At 43.1% G+C, this 13,143-nt stretch overlaps 1 protein-coding gene across 1 annotated transcript in view; it reads left to right on the top strand.

Moving 5' to 3' along the window:
* Positions 1-4,393: 4,393 nt before the first annotated feature.
* Positions 4,394-13,143, top strand: part of PTN (pleiotrophin) — a 21,262-nt gene continuing 12,512 nt past the window's right edge. Inside the window, exons 1-3 of the mRNA XM_009887060.1 lie at positions 4,394-4,503; positions 6,011-6,184; positions 7,208-7,369. Of these exons, the coding sequence (XP_009885362.1) occupies positions 4,395-4,503; positions 6,011-6,184; positions 7,208-7,369 (445 nt within the window). The 5' untranslated portion in view covers position 4,394. The remainder of the gene's footprint in view (positions 4,504-6,010; positions 6,185-7,207; positions 7,370-13,143) is intronic.

Raw genomic sequence — 13,143 nt, forward strand, 5'->3', positions numbered from 1 at the left:
TTTTCATGATTACTTACTCTCTTTTTCTGATCTTGTTCCAGCTTAACATTTAAATGGTTCTAAATTCTCTTTCTCTCTCTTTATCTTTCCTCTCTTCTGAAGTTTCCTGGAGCTTCCCCTACCCCAAATATCTCTTTCCTTTCCTTCACTTTTGTTTTTGTCTCTTCCTGTTGGTTGTAAATGCCACTGCCATTTGTTTAAATGCTGCTGCCTTGCTGTGTTCAGGGGTTGTCATACAGCATTTTAGAAATACTTCCCCTTTATAATACACCATTTACTTGTTACCATTGGTATAGATGGAATGCTCATTACAAAAATCAAAATGTAGAGGAGTCAGTCGTCCATTTTGAACATTGTGAAATGTTTTTTTTTTTCATTGCTATTAGCAGTTTGGGCAGTTCTTGTCCTGGTTTGAGGTTGAACTGGAAGTGTTATCACAGAATCTAATGAAGAAAAATTGTTACCTTTGAATTTTGAAAAAATAAAGCAAAAAAGACACAGTTATTTTCAATGGAATATACTTTTTTCAAAAACAAGTCCAGTCTGACAAGTTTTTCTCTTATTTATCTTTTTAATCACAGAATGGTAGGGGTTGGAAGGCACCTTTGGAGATCATCTAGTCCAAATCCCTGCCAAAGCAGGGTCACTGAGAGCAGGTTGGACAGGACCGCATCCAGGAGGGTTTTGAATATCTCCAGAGTGGGAGACTCCACAACTTCTCTGGGCAGCCTGTTCCAGTGCTCTGTCATCCTCAAAGTAAAGAATTTTTCCTCATGTTCAGATGGAGTTTCCTGTTTTCCAGTTTGTGCCCGTTGTCCCTTGTCCTGTCACTGGGTACCATTGAAAAGAGTCTGGTCGCGTCCTCCTCACACCCGCCCTTTCAATATTTACAAGCATTGATGAGATCCCCTCTCAGTCTTCTCCAGGCTAAACAGACCCAGGTCTCTCAGTCTTTCCTCGTAAGAGAGGTGCTTCATTCCCTTGATCATTTTCATAGCCATCCGCTAGACTCTCTCCAGCAGTTCGCTGTCCTTCTTGAACTGGTGAGCCCAGAACTGGACGCAGTACTCCAGATGTGGCCTCAGAAGGGCAGAGTAGAGGGGGAGGATGACCTCCCTCAACCTGCTGGCCACACTCTTTTTAGTGCACCCTGGGATACAGTGTGTCCTCTTGGGCCATAAGTTCACATTGCTGGCTCATGGTCAGCTTGTTGTCCATCAGGACTCCCAGGTCTCTCTCTGCAGAGCTGTTTTCCAGCAGGTCAATCCCTAAATTGTACTGGTGCTTGCGGTTATTCCTCCCTAGGAGCAGGACCCTACTCTTGCCCTTGTTGAACTTCATTAGGTTCCTCTCCGCCCAACTCTCTAGCTTGTCCAGGTCTCACTGTGTGACAGCACAGCCTCCTGGTGTGTCAGCCGCTCCTCCCACTTTTGTGTCATCAGCAAACTTGCTGAGGGTGCACTCTGTCCCCTCATCCAGGTCATTGATGAATATGTTGAACGAGACCGGACTAAGTACTGACTGCTGGGGAACACCGCTAGTTACAGGCCTCCGACTGGACTCTGTGGCACTGATCACAACCCTCTGAGCTCTGCCATTCAGCCAGTTCTTGATCCACCTCAGTGTCCGCTCATCTAACCCACACTTCCTAAGCTTACTTATGAGGATGTTATGGGAGACAGTGTCAAAAGCCTTGCTTAATGGCCAACTAAAATATTTGCAAGGGAAGATTGAACTCAAAAGATTACTGATAGAAGGGATTTTCTAGGTTCTGAAAAAATATATAATGGGTACTATATATACCGTTTGTAATTTTGTGGGAGCACCTGCCCTTGCTGATCTATCATGTGCAAAACAACTATGCAATTTTCCGTGGTCGTACTGGTTACGTCAAGTTTGAGGTGTTGGTGTGGTGTGAGGCAAGGCCTCCATCTGTACAACATGTTTTTTCACTTGTTGGTAATTAGTAGCAAAGCACTTCAGGAAGCAACTTGGCTCTCTCTGCCGGAGGGATATATATATCTCTCTGCAGGTTTAGTGTTTGCCTTAAACAACCTGTCAAGTGTTTTGGCTGTAGGGAGACTCGGAGTCTTAGGAAAACATGCTATATTAAGGCTCTGTGGGGTTTTGTTTATAGGGCTTCTGGAACATTTCAGACTCCAAAACCCAACTATTCTCCCTGCCTGTTTTGCTGAAAATAATGTTGATTAGATTTGATTTTGAGTCTCTCTCAACTTAGTATAAGGCAGCTTCCCTAGAAAAATGGCTCCTGGTGACTGCCAGCAGGTCCCTGGGGTTAGGCAGCAGGGATGTAGGAGAGAGCTTCAAGCCCATTGCAGGCATTTCTTGTGTGTGGTGACATCCTGTGAAACAAACCCAGTGGTGCTGCCTTGCTTCAGCTTCTGACACCCCCAGACAGTGCGCTGGGGCACTGTCTTCAGGTCGTGCAAGTACTTCTCTCTTTTTTATGTTTCCTCTCAAGCACTTAATACTACTCCAACAAGGGAGTCTGGTGATTTGTTTAGAAGAGAGGAGGTGAGAAGATAAATTGTTGTGAAAATAGGATGTGAGGTAAGGTGCAGTGCTACTGGTGGTGAGGTTTCTCCCAGGGAAAGGGGCTGGGGGTGGGAGGTGCGAAGTTTGGTGTCTTAGGAGTGTTGCAACTGCGTTTGGTCATGGAAAACCAGTTTGAACCAGATTTATTTTTTTTATTACTTATTTTATTCATTTATTTATTTCATTTTCTGTAAAACATGAGAGGCTCTAAGTGGAGACATGTAGCAGAAGAAAGGGAAAACCAAACCCAAGTTCACACAGGACTCATGCGCTCTAGCTCTGGGCTGTTTGAGTTTGCTGGAAATGCTGGTGGTCCTTCATGACGGGAACTGGTACTTTCTTTTGAAGTAAATCAAACTGGTGCGAATGACAGCTCTTTCAGACATTTGAATGCCAAGTCCCTTGCAATCTTATGAACTTTATTTAAAGAAAACTATTAAATTTTTTTCATCCGGCTACTAGCATGATATTAAAGCTGGATACTTAATAGTTTGTGTGTTTGGGATTCCTGTCCAGTTTTCAATGTCAATTACAATTATGTTGCTTTTGAACAAGAGGTAGCCAGCAGGGAATACTGAGGAGTGCCAAATTAAATTTCAAATGCATTTTGTTCTTTGTTCATGGTGAGATTTATTTCTTCCCCAAGGTTGCTGGGCTCAGCAAAATGAGCTCAGGTTGCCTCTATACTCTCTGTAACATCAGTTTAGTTGAGTTTTTAAGACCATGTTAGTGGCTAGCACTGTTGACACCTCCTCAGAGGACTGGTGTAGCATGAATGTCATGGTCCCTAGTTGGGAAAAAAAAAAAAAAAAAAAAAAAAGAAAGCTGGGGAGACCTTGCATTTGAGCAATCTCCAGTCTACCGTCTTGGTACCCAGCTGTCTGCTAGAGATGTGTCTCTGGGAATTGGGGTGTTTGCTCATTCTTAACATATGTATTTGTTATGGCCCTGCTTTCAGTTAAACAACACCAAAATGAGACAATGCAAATTACAGCAAAGTGAAAGGGAAATATGTATGTAAACCATCGAAATCAGCCAGCTCTGAATGGCTTCTGGTGATTGGCTAATAACTGGTGCTTCACCACCACGCAAATATTTTTAATTCGTTTTTATATTTGAATATTTGCTTCCCAAATCCAGATTTTGGGTTCATTAGCATGCTATGGGTAGCTTCTAGCTGCATGTGCAAGTCCTGTTTCTGTGCCCATTCTGCATTTCAGGCAATTAGCTTAACTGATATTAGGAAGAGACACTAATTGGAGGGGAAGGAAAAGGTAGGTAGCAACATGTCAATGACAATTAAGATAATACATCACATATTGCCTATATAAGTTCTCATGAAAGAAGGTCTTTTCAGATGTCAAGTAAGCCTGATAAGGACTTGAACCCTTGCAAGGTGGACAGTGTAGCATTCCATACTTCATATGAATGGGTAAGCTGAAGCACAAAGCATATGTTTTGTTTAGTTTTACACAACAAATCACAGCCAGAGGTCAGGAAAGAAGTTCCAGGCCAGTCAGGAGCCTTGATTCTCTGGCAGGTTTCTGGAAGCTGAGCAATAATTACTGAACTTCAAGTGGCAAAACTCATCCATAACATCAGCAATGTAGATCCGGAATTTGGTACACAGGCTGGAAAATAATTGTTAAAAAGCTTTGTATTCTCTCTGGAATGAAGATCATTGCCTATTTGGCCAATGGCTAATTATGGTTGACCTGCTTGTGTCTTGTGGCCCTGAAGCAGAGCTTCCCCGAAAATGCTGTGGCAACACTTTAGATGGGGTCCCACTTTTTACAGTCTAACCAACCTTTTTTTCCTCTCTCTTGTTAATCCCCAGAATGCAACGGCAACAACAGCAACGTCGAATGTTCACAGCTGCCCTCCTGGTACTTGTTTTCATTCTGGCAGCTGTGAGTACCACCGAGGCTGGCAAAAAAGAGAAACCAGGTAAGGTCCAGTGTAATTCAGAGTTAATCCCCAAGACAGATAGCATGTGTGGGAAAATGTCAAATGCTTCTGGTTTTGTTATGAAATTCAGGTCATTCGTTAACCTTTTGACATACAGAGTAGGGATTTGTGTCTGTGACATGTTGTTCTGTGTTAAATAGAAAAAAAGAAAGTAGTTTCCATGAAAGTTGGCAGCTTGACAGCCCTGGAGGCTGGAGCCCTCAGTTTATCACAGAGTGGGTATTGCAAGGCAGCTTAAAATTTGCTCTGGAAATAGGTTCATGCTTGACTTGGGGAGAACCAAACAGGAGTGATGAAAGAGCAGTTAGCATGTCGCTCATTCAGTGTTGTATATGACAATGCTATGCCAATGCTGTGTGATGTGGAAATCCTCCGACAAAGAATTGAACTAACTCGCTGCTGCACATAGACAGCCAGACATCCAGCGGTAATTGCTTTCTGTCAGTGATGAACTCAGACCTCATTATAGGAGAGACAGGCCTGGGGTGGAAAATTCGCATCTATCAAACCCAGTTTTGACGTTTTTTAAGGAACGCATCTTTTGGTGTTTTTCATAAGGTCTTAGTATTTACAAGCCACTTACACACCAGTTAATATGACCTGTTAGTCTATCAGAATTGGTGTTTCCATTTAAAAAAGGTGTTTCTGACCATGGTGGCTGTATAGAAATAGGAGAAAATGTGAATGTAAATATACAAGGGCTAGAAGGAAGATGATTTTATGTAAGGTTATTTAAAGTTACTTGTGATGTTTTGACAGCCTAACTGTTTTTTGGAACCCTTGGGTTTGATAACATTGCTGTCTTTTCCCATCAGACTAGGGTGTAAGGATTTAAATGAAATCATGATCCTTACTTTTGTCCTTGAGCAACAAACCCACCTGTATTAACAGCATTTCAAGTACACTTCTCCATGTAGTTTTTAATTTGCCTTTTGGTCATATTCTGACATAAAATGTGACATGGTATATACCAAGTGAAAAGTTTCTATCCCACAGCTGTTTCCTGGAGGTGCTTAAATCCTCTGATACGCAACGTCAGCACATACATTTCTAATCTGTATGGTGTATAGTGCTTCCGTTGGAACTGAAAATATTTGCGTGCCATCAACTGCTGGAGACAGGGGAGTGTCCTTTCTGAGTGAGCCCTCCTGCATGTTTTGGTCAGTGATCCCTGAGGGTTTCTAGATGATTGCCCGTTCTGAAGATGAGAATCCACTTGAGAATATCTAAGTGGACTAGTAGACATGGTATTGGGACTGAATTTGAATGATCCACCCTGCTTTGGAGTCAAAGAGGCTGACCTGTCTCTGCAGAACTGTGAAGAGAATGCCAGACCTTCTGCTTTTGAAGCAATTGTTTTGCAAATGTCTTCCTTATTCACCCTTTCAGGTGCTGTGATTGTTTAGTGAAATTTAGGGAGCTTTTCCATAGGCACTGCGTACTGACCACTTCTCTTGCTTCGGTTTGGTTCCTTGCCTTCATCCAGAGAAAAAGGCGAAGAAGTCTGACTGTGGAGAATGGCAGTGGAGCGTCTGTGTGCCCACCAGTGGTGACTGTGGCCTGGGGACGCGTGAGGGCACTCGCACTGGAGCTGAGTGCAAGCAAACCACCAAGACTCAGAAGTGTAAGATTCCCTGCAACTGGAAGAAGCAATTTGGAGGTAAGCATTGCGCTCCCAAGGGATTTGCTTTGATTTCTACTTAAGTATGGAACAGAAAGCTTGTATTTTCTGCTTAGCTACTCCTATATTTCAAGTTCGTCAGAGCTAGAACACGTAAGGCATCAGAAGGCAGCTTCTTCAGAGCAAAGCAGCTCCTCTGCAGAGAGTCCATATAACCTATTTATTGTAAACTCAGTCTTCCAGCAGCATGCTGAAATCTGCTCTCCTTTGGTGTACAACCCTATTTAAGGCAGCAACGTAAGTGCCGTGTGTTCACTCACAGCTGTGAATCTCTGCGATGGTTACCACAGGCTTTACGTGACCTTGTGGTGTGTGATTTGCAGTGTGGAGCGTGGGCTACCAGTGTGTGCATTGAAAGGAGTGAATGAAGACCAGTGTATTTCATCTATATTATTCACTTCAGAAGGTTCATATGTAACAATTCAGAAAAATAGTCACATCTGCGCTGGACAGGATGTCTGTCCAGGGCTCAGATCTGATTACTCTTGCAAACTTGGCTTTTTTCTAGTAAACAGCTTGTAGGGCATTGACATCACAGTGATCTTACCAAGGCAATCAGTGCAGCAGTTTCAGACTTGACAAGTTCATAGTTCCACATACATTCTTGAAACTGTTCTAGCCTTATTTGGTAACCTTTTGCATCACACAAATGTAAGAACAGCCATATAGGAAGTGAATGACAATTTCCACTGCTATTGTTTCTTTCTTTTTTTTTTTTATTTATTTGTTGTGTATCTTCATAGTTGAATATATTTTCCTTTATATGACAACAATGCAATATCCATGCAAAAGCAAGAGGATTTTAAAATATTTGAGGGGGAAGACTGCAGTTACCACTGCAGATCATCTTTAAAGTTTTCTTGGGATTCTGTTCTTTGGTTTCATGATCCTTTTGTCTACAAGCACTGACTGTCTGTGATGTCCTATATTAGACTCATAACATTTTTGTTTTCGCGCTCAGTCATTCTTTTTTACATATTGCCATTTATTTACTCGTTGCAGCGGAGTGCAAATACCAGTTCCAGGCCTGGGGGGAATGTGACTTGAATACTGCCTTGAAGACTCGAACCGGGAACCTAAAGAGAGCCCTTCATAATGCCGACTGCCAGAAGACTGTCACAATCTCAAAGCCCTGTGGGAAGCTCACCAAACCCAAACCTCAAGGTGAATTCCATTTGCTGTGAGCTGCACATTAGTTTGTTTAAATCACTGCATTTGTGATGTCCCATGTGCTTCAGTGGGAACTCAGTAGTACAGGAGATTGTACTGTCACGACCTTTTCTCAGTTCTGCACTGCTCCTATCTCTCAGCAGTCAGGCAGACAATATTCCTGAGTTGTATAGACAAGGCAGTCTCACACACAAGAGGTAAGTTGAACACTGGAGCTCCAATTTTAACCTTAGACCACCAGTACTGCTACCAGTTTGCTGATGTGACTATACTTCCAGAGTACAGATGCTTTTCATAACTCATCTGTTGACGGGAACAGACCAATAATAGCATGCAAAAGTGTCTCTTGATAAAGACAGCGTTTATATACCGTTTGTTTGGTATCAAACAATGACTAGTTAAAAAAAGAAGGGCTTTCCTGCTGGACAGGTGTGGTGGGTTGACCCTGGCTGGATGCCAGGTGCCCACTAAAGCTGCTCTATCACTCCCGCTCCTCAGCTGGACGGGGGAGAGAAAATATAATGAAAGGCTCATGGGTTGAGATAAGGACAGGGAGATCACTTAGCAATTACTGTCGCAGGCAAAACAGACTCGACTTGGGGAAAATTAATTTAGTTTATTACCAATCCAATCAGAGTAGGGTAATGAGAAATAAAAACTCAATCTTAAAACACCTTCCCCCCACCCCTCCCTTTTTTCTTTCTTTACTCCCAAATTCTCTACCTGCTACCCCCACAGCGGCACAAGGGAATGGGGAATGGGGGTTGATGTTAGTTCATCACACATTGTTTCTGCCGCTCCTTCCTCCTCAGGGGGAGGGACTCCTCACACTCTTCCCCTGCTCCAGTGTGGGGTCCCTCCCACAGGAGACAGTTCTCCACGAACTTCTCCAACATGAGTCCTTCCATGGGGTACAGTCCTTCAGGAACAGACTGCTCCAGAGTGGGTCCCCCACGGGGTCACAAGTCCTGCCAGCAGACCTGCTCCAGTGTGGGCTTCCCATGGGGTCACAGCCTCCTTCAGGCATCTGCCTGCTCTGGCGTGGGGTCCTTCATGGTCTGCAGGGGGTAATCTGTTCCATTGTGGATCTCCATGGGGTGCAGGTGGACAGCCTGCCTCCCCATGGTCTTCACCATGGGCTGCAGGGGAATCTCTGCTCTGGCACCTGAAGTACTTCCTCCCCCTCCTTCTTCACTGACCTTGGTGTCTGCAGGGTTGTTTCTGTCACATATTCTCCCCCCTCTCTTCTGGCTGCTGTCGCACAGGGTTTTTTCCCCCTTCTTAACTATGTTATCCCAGAGGTGCTACCACCATCACTTGGCGCTACCACCACCTGCCCTTGACCAGTGGCAGGTCTGTCTTGGAGCCGGCTGGCATTGGCTCTATTGGACATAGGGGAAGCTTCTAGCAGCTTCTCACAGAAGCCACGCCTGTAGCCTCCCCACTACCAAAACCTTGCCACGCACCCCAGTATAACAGGTAGTATTGAAGGGATGTTCTGCTTACTGCATGCTGAAATATGTGGATGTTCTGCACCACTGGGGTTGTATATTCTTTATTCAAAGATAGCAGGAAGGAGAGTACAGAATGTATATATCTTATTTAAATGCAAGTGACAGCATAGTTCCTAGTACACAGAAAGGCATATGCCCTCCATTTGTGTTTCCAGGTGTCCCTTAGACAAACTTATTTTTTTTCCAATCATTAAAGCCTTTTAATGTACTCTTTTGTTGGAGTAGCAGGTGTTATGTATGTAGGGTGATTTATAGTGGGAGCTAAAACTGTGAGATCTTGTTTGAGATACAGAAGTAATGTGCTTTAAGTGGATTATACAAGCTATGCTACCCTGGCATTTGTTTGCTTAAAACCAGCTAGGTTTAACACATTCCAGGCTCTGAATACTGGGATAATTATAAAAATAAATGTGATTAGGAGTGACAGGTGCACCTGGGACGAGCAATTTTCGAATTGTGGATGGTGGTGCACCGTTGATCTGAGGAGTAGCTGCAGGTGGCCTGCTCTGCTTGTGCAACCGGCGACATGTCTGATGAGGTTGCAGACCCTTTCTGTGTGTGTGCGTGCATCCATCTGCTTTGCAGTCAGTAGAGCTGTACCTGGTCTTCCTCACGCACCGTCCACGGGGTTATCGGCTAAGTGCTGGGTCTAGAACGTGCGTAGATAATGATAAGCTGTGAAGCAGAAAGGGTACAACTAGATTTTTAGAGACCAGCTGACTTGGTTGAGTTGGCAGCGATAAACATCTTCATTTGGGGGTGGAAGTGACTGGGTGGGAATGCAGGAAGGGCTTTGAGCTGTGTGATTTTATTGTTTATTAGTTTGGGGGGGAAGGGGAGGAAGGGCTTTTTCTTTTTTGATTTTTTTTTTTTTTTAAAGTTTCCATGCCTAAGTGGCATTTGGGAATTTATTGAATGAAGCTTCCTATTGTGCTGCCAGAAGGCCACTGCCACTCGAGCCACTAGTATAGCCCTCTGCCTTGTTCTGCTCCCACTGAGTCAGTATATTCTATCAATGGCTGTGAGAAGAGGGGAGAGGGAGACAAAGCAGAGTGTTGATGCAGCATCGTTTTGTGAGAGCAGTGCTGTCGGGTGGTACGGGGTCGTTTTCAAGTTGTTAGTTTTAAAGGCAGAGCTTGTGAAATTGCTGGATTGGAATTAACGGGTTCTAGATATGAGTGAGTTATTGCTGAGACTGAAACTCAGATTGGGACTGACTGCTGCAAACATGTGGTTTGACTTAATTAGAAAACCTGACTTCATTTGATTTGAAGGAACGCAAAAGGAGAAATAGGCACAAACGTAGGTTTGTGATCACAGTAACTATGGGCAGAAATTCTGCTCTCCTGTTTTGTGTTAGAAATCTCACGGCATCTTCCTGCACGCCACCTGCTCTTTCGTCTGCTGTTGGCATTAGTAGGAGCAGCGCACATGGAAGTCGCGCACTCGCAGCCTGCCTGGGCCCTGAGCTAACAGTAAGAAATCCATATTGCAGATCTGTGGGTATAACTACATGGAAGCTACACCGGACAGTGGGTTGGCAGCAGTAAGAGGAACTAGAGTAAGAAATCAGGTCAAGCAGATGAGTACTGTGTGAAATGTTGTGCCCTACTGAACTTCATTTCTGAGTTAAAAATCTGAGTGTTGACATGTTGGCTGGAAGGAGAGTATTTGTTTTCTTCCTGAGGTGAAGGAAGTGACAGGTTGGAGGTAAGTCCCCACCCACATCTAGATAAAGGAAAAATTAAACTGCAGTCAATCTGTAGTTAGAATAGGACCCAATTTAATTCTTTGGAGATGAGAAGTAAGATCTAGAATATTGTCTGAGCACTTGGAATGGACTGTAGGTACATACTAGCCTCCCTTTTCACCTGCAGCTTCACATCAAGGGCTCAAGGCTACAAGACAAAAAGCATATGATGCAGTATTTGGAAGCAGCAATTTTCTTCTGAGGCACAGTGTTGTGTAAGGTCTGTGTTGATATGCAGCCGGACCTGTAAACGCTGATCAAGTGCCGTACGTTCCTACTGTGATTGCCTGGAGTAGCAGGGCAGTGGCTCTCTGGCATTTGGGAGCTTTGGCAGCAGAATAGTAAGTGAGGGGCATATTGATTACAGGAATCTGTTCTGCTGCTAACCCATTACCTTTCTGACTGGTGTCTGCTTCAAGAGCTGCATCACTGAATACAGCTCTGACAGCAATAGGTTGGGAGTACCAAAAGCAGATGTGAACTGACTGAGAATATTGCACTGAAAAATACCAGTATATTCAGAAAAAGGGTTGTTTTCATGATTTTCCTGACTAACCCTCTTTCCTGTGCCCTGAAATTTTTCTTCTGTTAGGTCGTGTTTGTAACCGCTCCATTACATCACTTTTCCTTTTGATTTCATGTTGTAAATGGGGTGAGTAAAAGCCTCTATTTAGCGTCATCAAACAATTGTAGTTTTATATATCTTCTGTTACTTTTTTGTCACTTGCTGAAACCTTGGACTTAAATATTTTGTTGTATAACAATTTATATCCACAATAAGAATATTCTCTACTGGATTTACCTAAATTCTATTATTGCAAAATCAATTTTGAGGTGAAGAGACTGGACTGTACACATAATTTCAAGCATGTCCTCTACAGATTTGTGTTGAAAAAGAAAATATCATTGTAACACTTCCTTTATTGTTCATTACACGCACTAAATAACCTACATCTATTTTTTCTTTTGATTACCGCTTTCATGTGGAGGAGATATCTTTATCTGAGATCTTCACTATTCTCCCTGACTCTTGTATTTTTTAAAAAAGTTAATTAATGAAGTTAGTTAAGAACCCAAGAAGGTGCGAGAGTAAGGCAGATTATTTCATCTAGGCTTGCCCAATGAAGTATTGTATATCAGATTTCACCTGACATGTTTCCTTAGTGAGGCTTGGTGTCTGAAGTTACTCCTCATTCTCTCTGTTCTTGGAGGAAAATGCAAATAAATTAATGTTATCTGTAACTGCTGCTCTCCTGTTGCTTATCCATCCTTCCAGCTCATGAACACGCAGCAACTTTGCTGATAGGATGAATCCTTTGTCTCTCTCCTCTCACGTAACTATTTCGAAGATAACTACTGTTTCATAGGAGATTGATCTATACTTAACAGAAAGGAAAATTATACCTGCAGAAAAATCCCAAGAGTCATAATTTTGCAGATTTTGCTGATAAAGGTATATTTTGGTTCTCCAGGAACCTCTATGAGCTGTGGGAAAACTTCAGCTAAATTAAACCAGCAGATGCTCATTAACCTTGGGAATCAATGCTTGCCTCATAAAGTAGTGTTCTTATGGAGTTGTTTTATCATTAGTCAGCATTCATGGAAAAGCCTAAAAATCTTTTTGAAGCACTCTCATTATTTCAGAAACTAAAAAAAAATCTGTATTTTTTTCTGTATTAGCAACTGCTCCGTTTCAGTATTTTTACTTCTGAGCAGCTGAATCTAAGTATGGATTGTAGTCTGTGACACTTGGACATTTTGGAGCTCACTGCTTGCAAGAGGAGAATTATTAGAGAAACTCTGCTGTATATTGGATTTAAGGGGGACAGCAGGTGATGAATTGAGAATTTGAATTTTATCTGGATTTCTGACGAGCTTTTCTCCATAGCTTTGCTGAGGTGTTCTCAGATTGGAAGACAGTAGCTTGGTCCTGGGCTGCTGTGAAGTGTAGTTAACACAGGATGAAAACTGTCATTCGTTCTTGAATAGTGTGCATTTGGCCAGAGAGATTGTCAGCAACGTGACAGTGATATCCCAGACACCACGGTTTGCGTGTTTACTACACAAATGAGGTCATGAGAAAGCCTGTCACAAAGGCTGGAAAGGATGAAAGGATAATTTTTATCACAAAATCCCAGCAGAGGCAGCCACCTCTCCTAGCACACACAATTGCATATTCTAATCAGTGTCTGCAAGGCCGAGGATGTTCAAGGTCTCCCTAAACTATCTTGACAGATGTGAAAGACTCAGGCACTTCTGTCGAGTGGCTGCTCTAATGGCCAACTTGCACTGAAGAGCAGAAAACGCTTCCGACATACTCCATCTGGCCCACTTCACGGCCACCCAAACTTGATTGATGGTTGTTCGGGTTCCAGCCAGCCAGAAAGTAAAAGAGTGGGGTATTGTCAGGATTCAGGAAACATTTTGCTTTAACTGCTGAGAGAGGAGGAATTTATTTTTTATTGGGTTGGGTTGCCTGATAGGCTTTATTTCTTTTTGCACTC

The sequence above is a fragment of the Charadrius vociferus genome, unplaced genomic scaffold, assembly GCF_000708025.1.
Source record: "Charadrius vociferus isolate BGI_N301 unplaced genomic scaffold, ASM70802v2 scaffold756, whole genome shotgun sequence".
Taxonomy (NCBI): Eukaryota; Metazoa; Chordata; class Aves; order Charadriiformes; family Charadriidae; genus Charadrius; species Charadrius vociferus.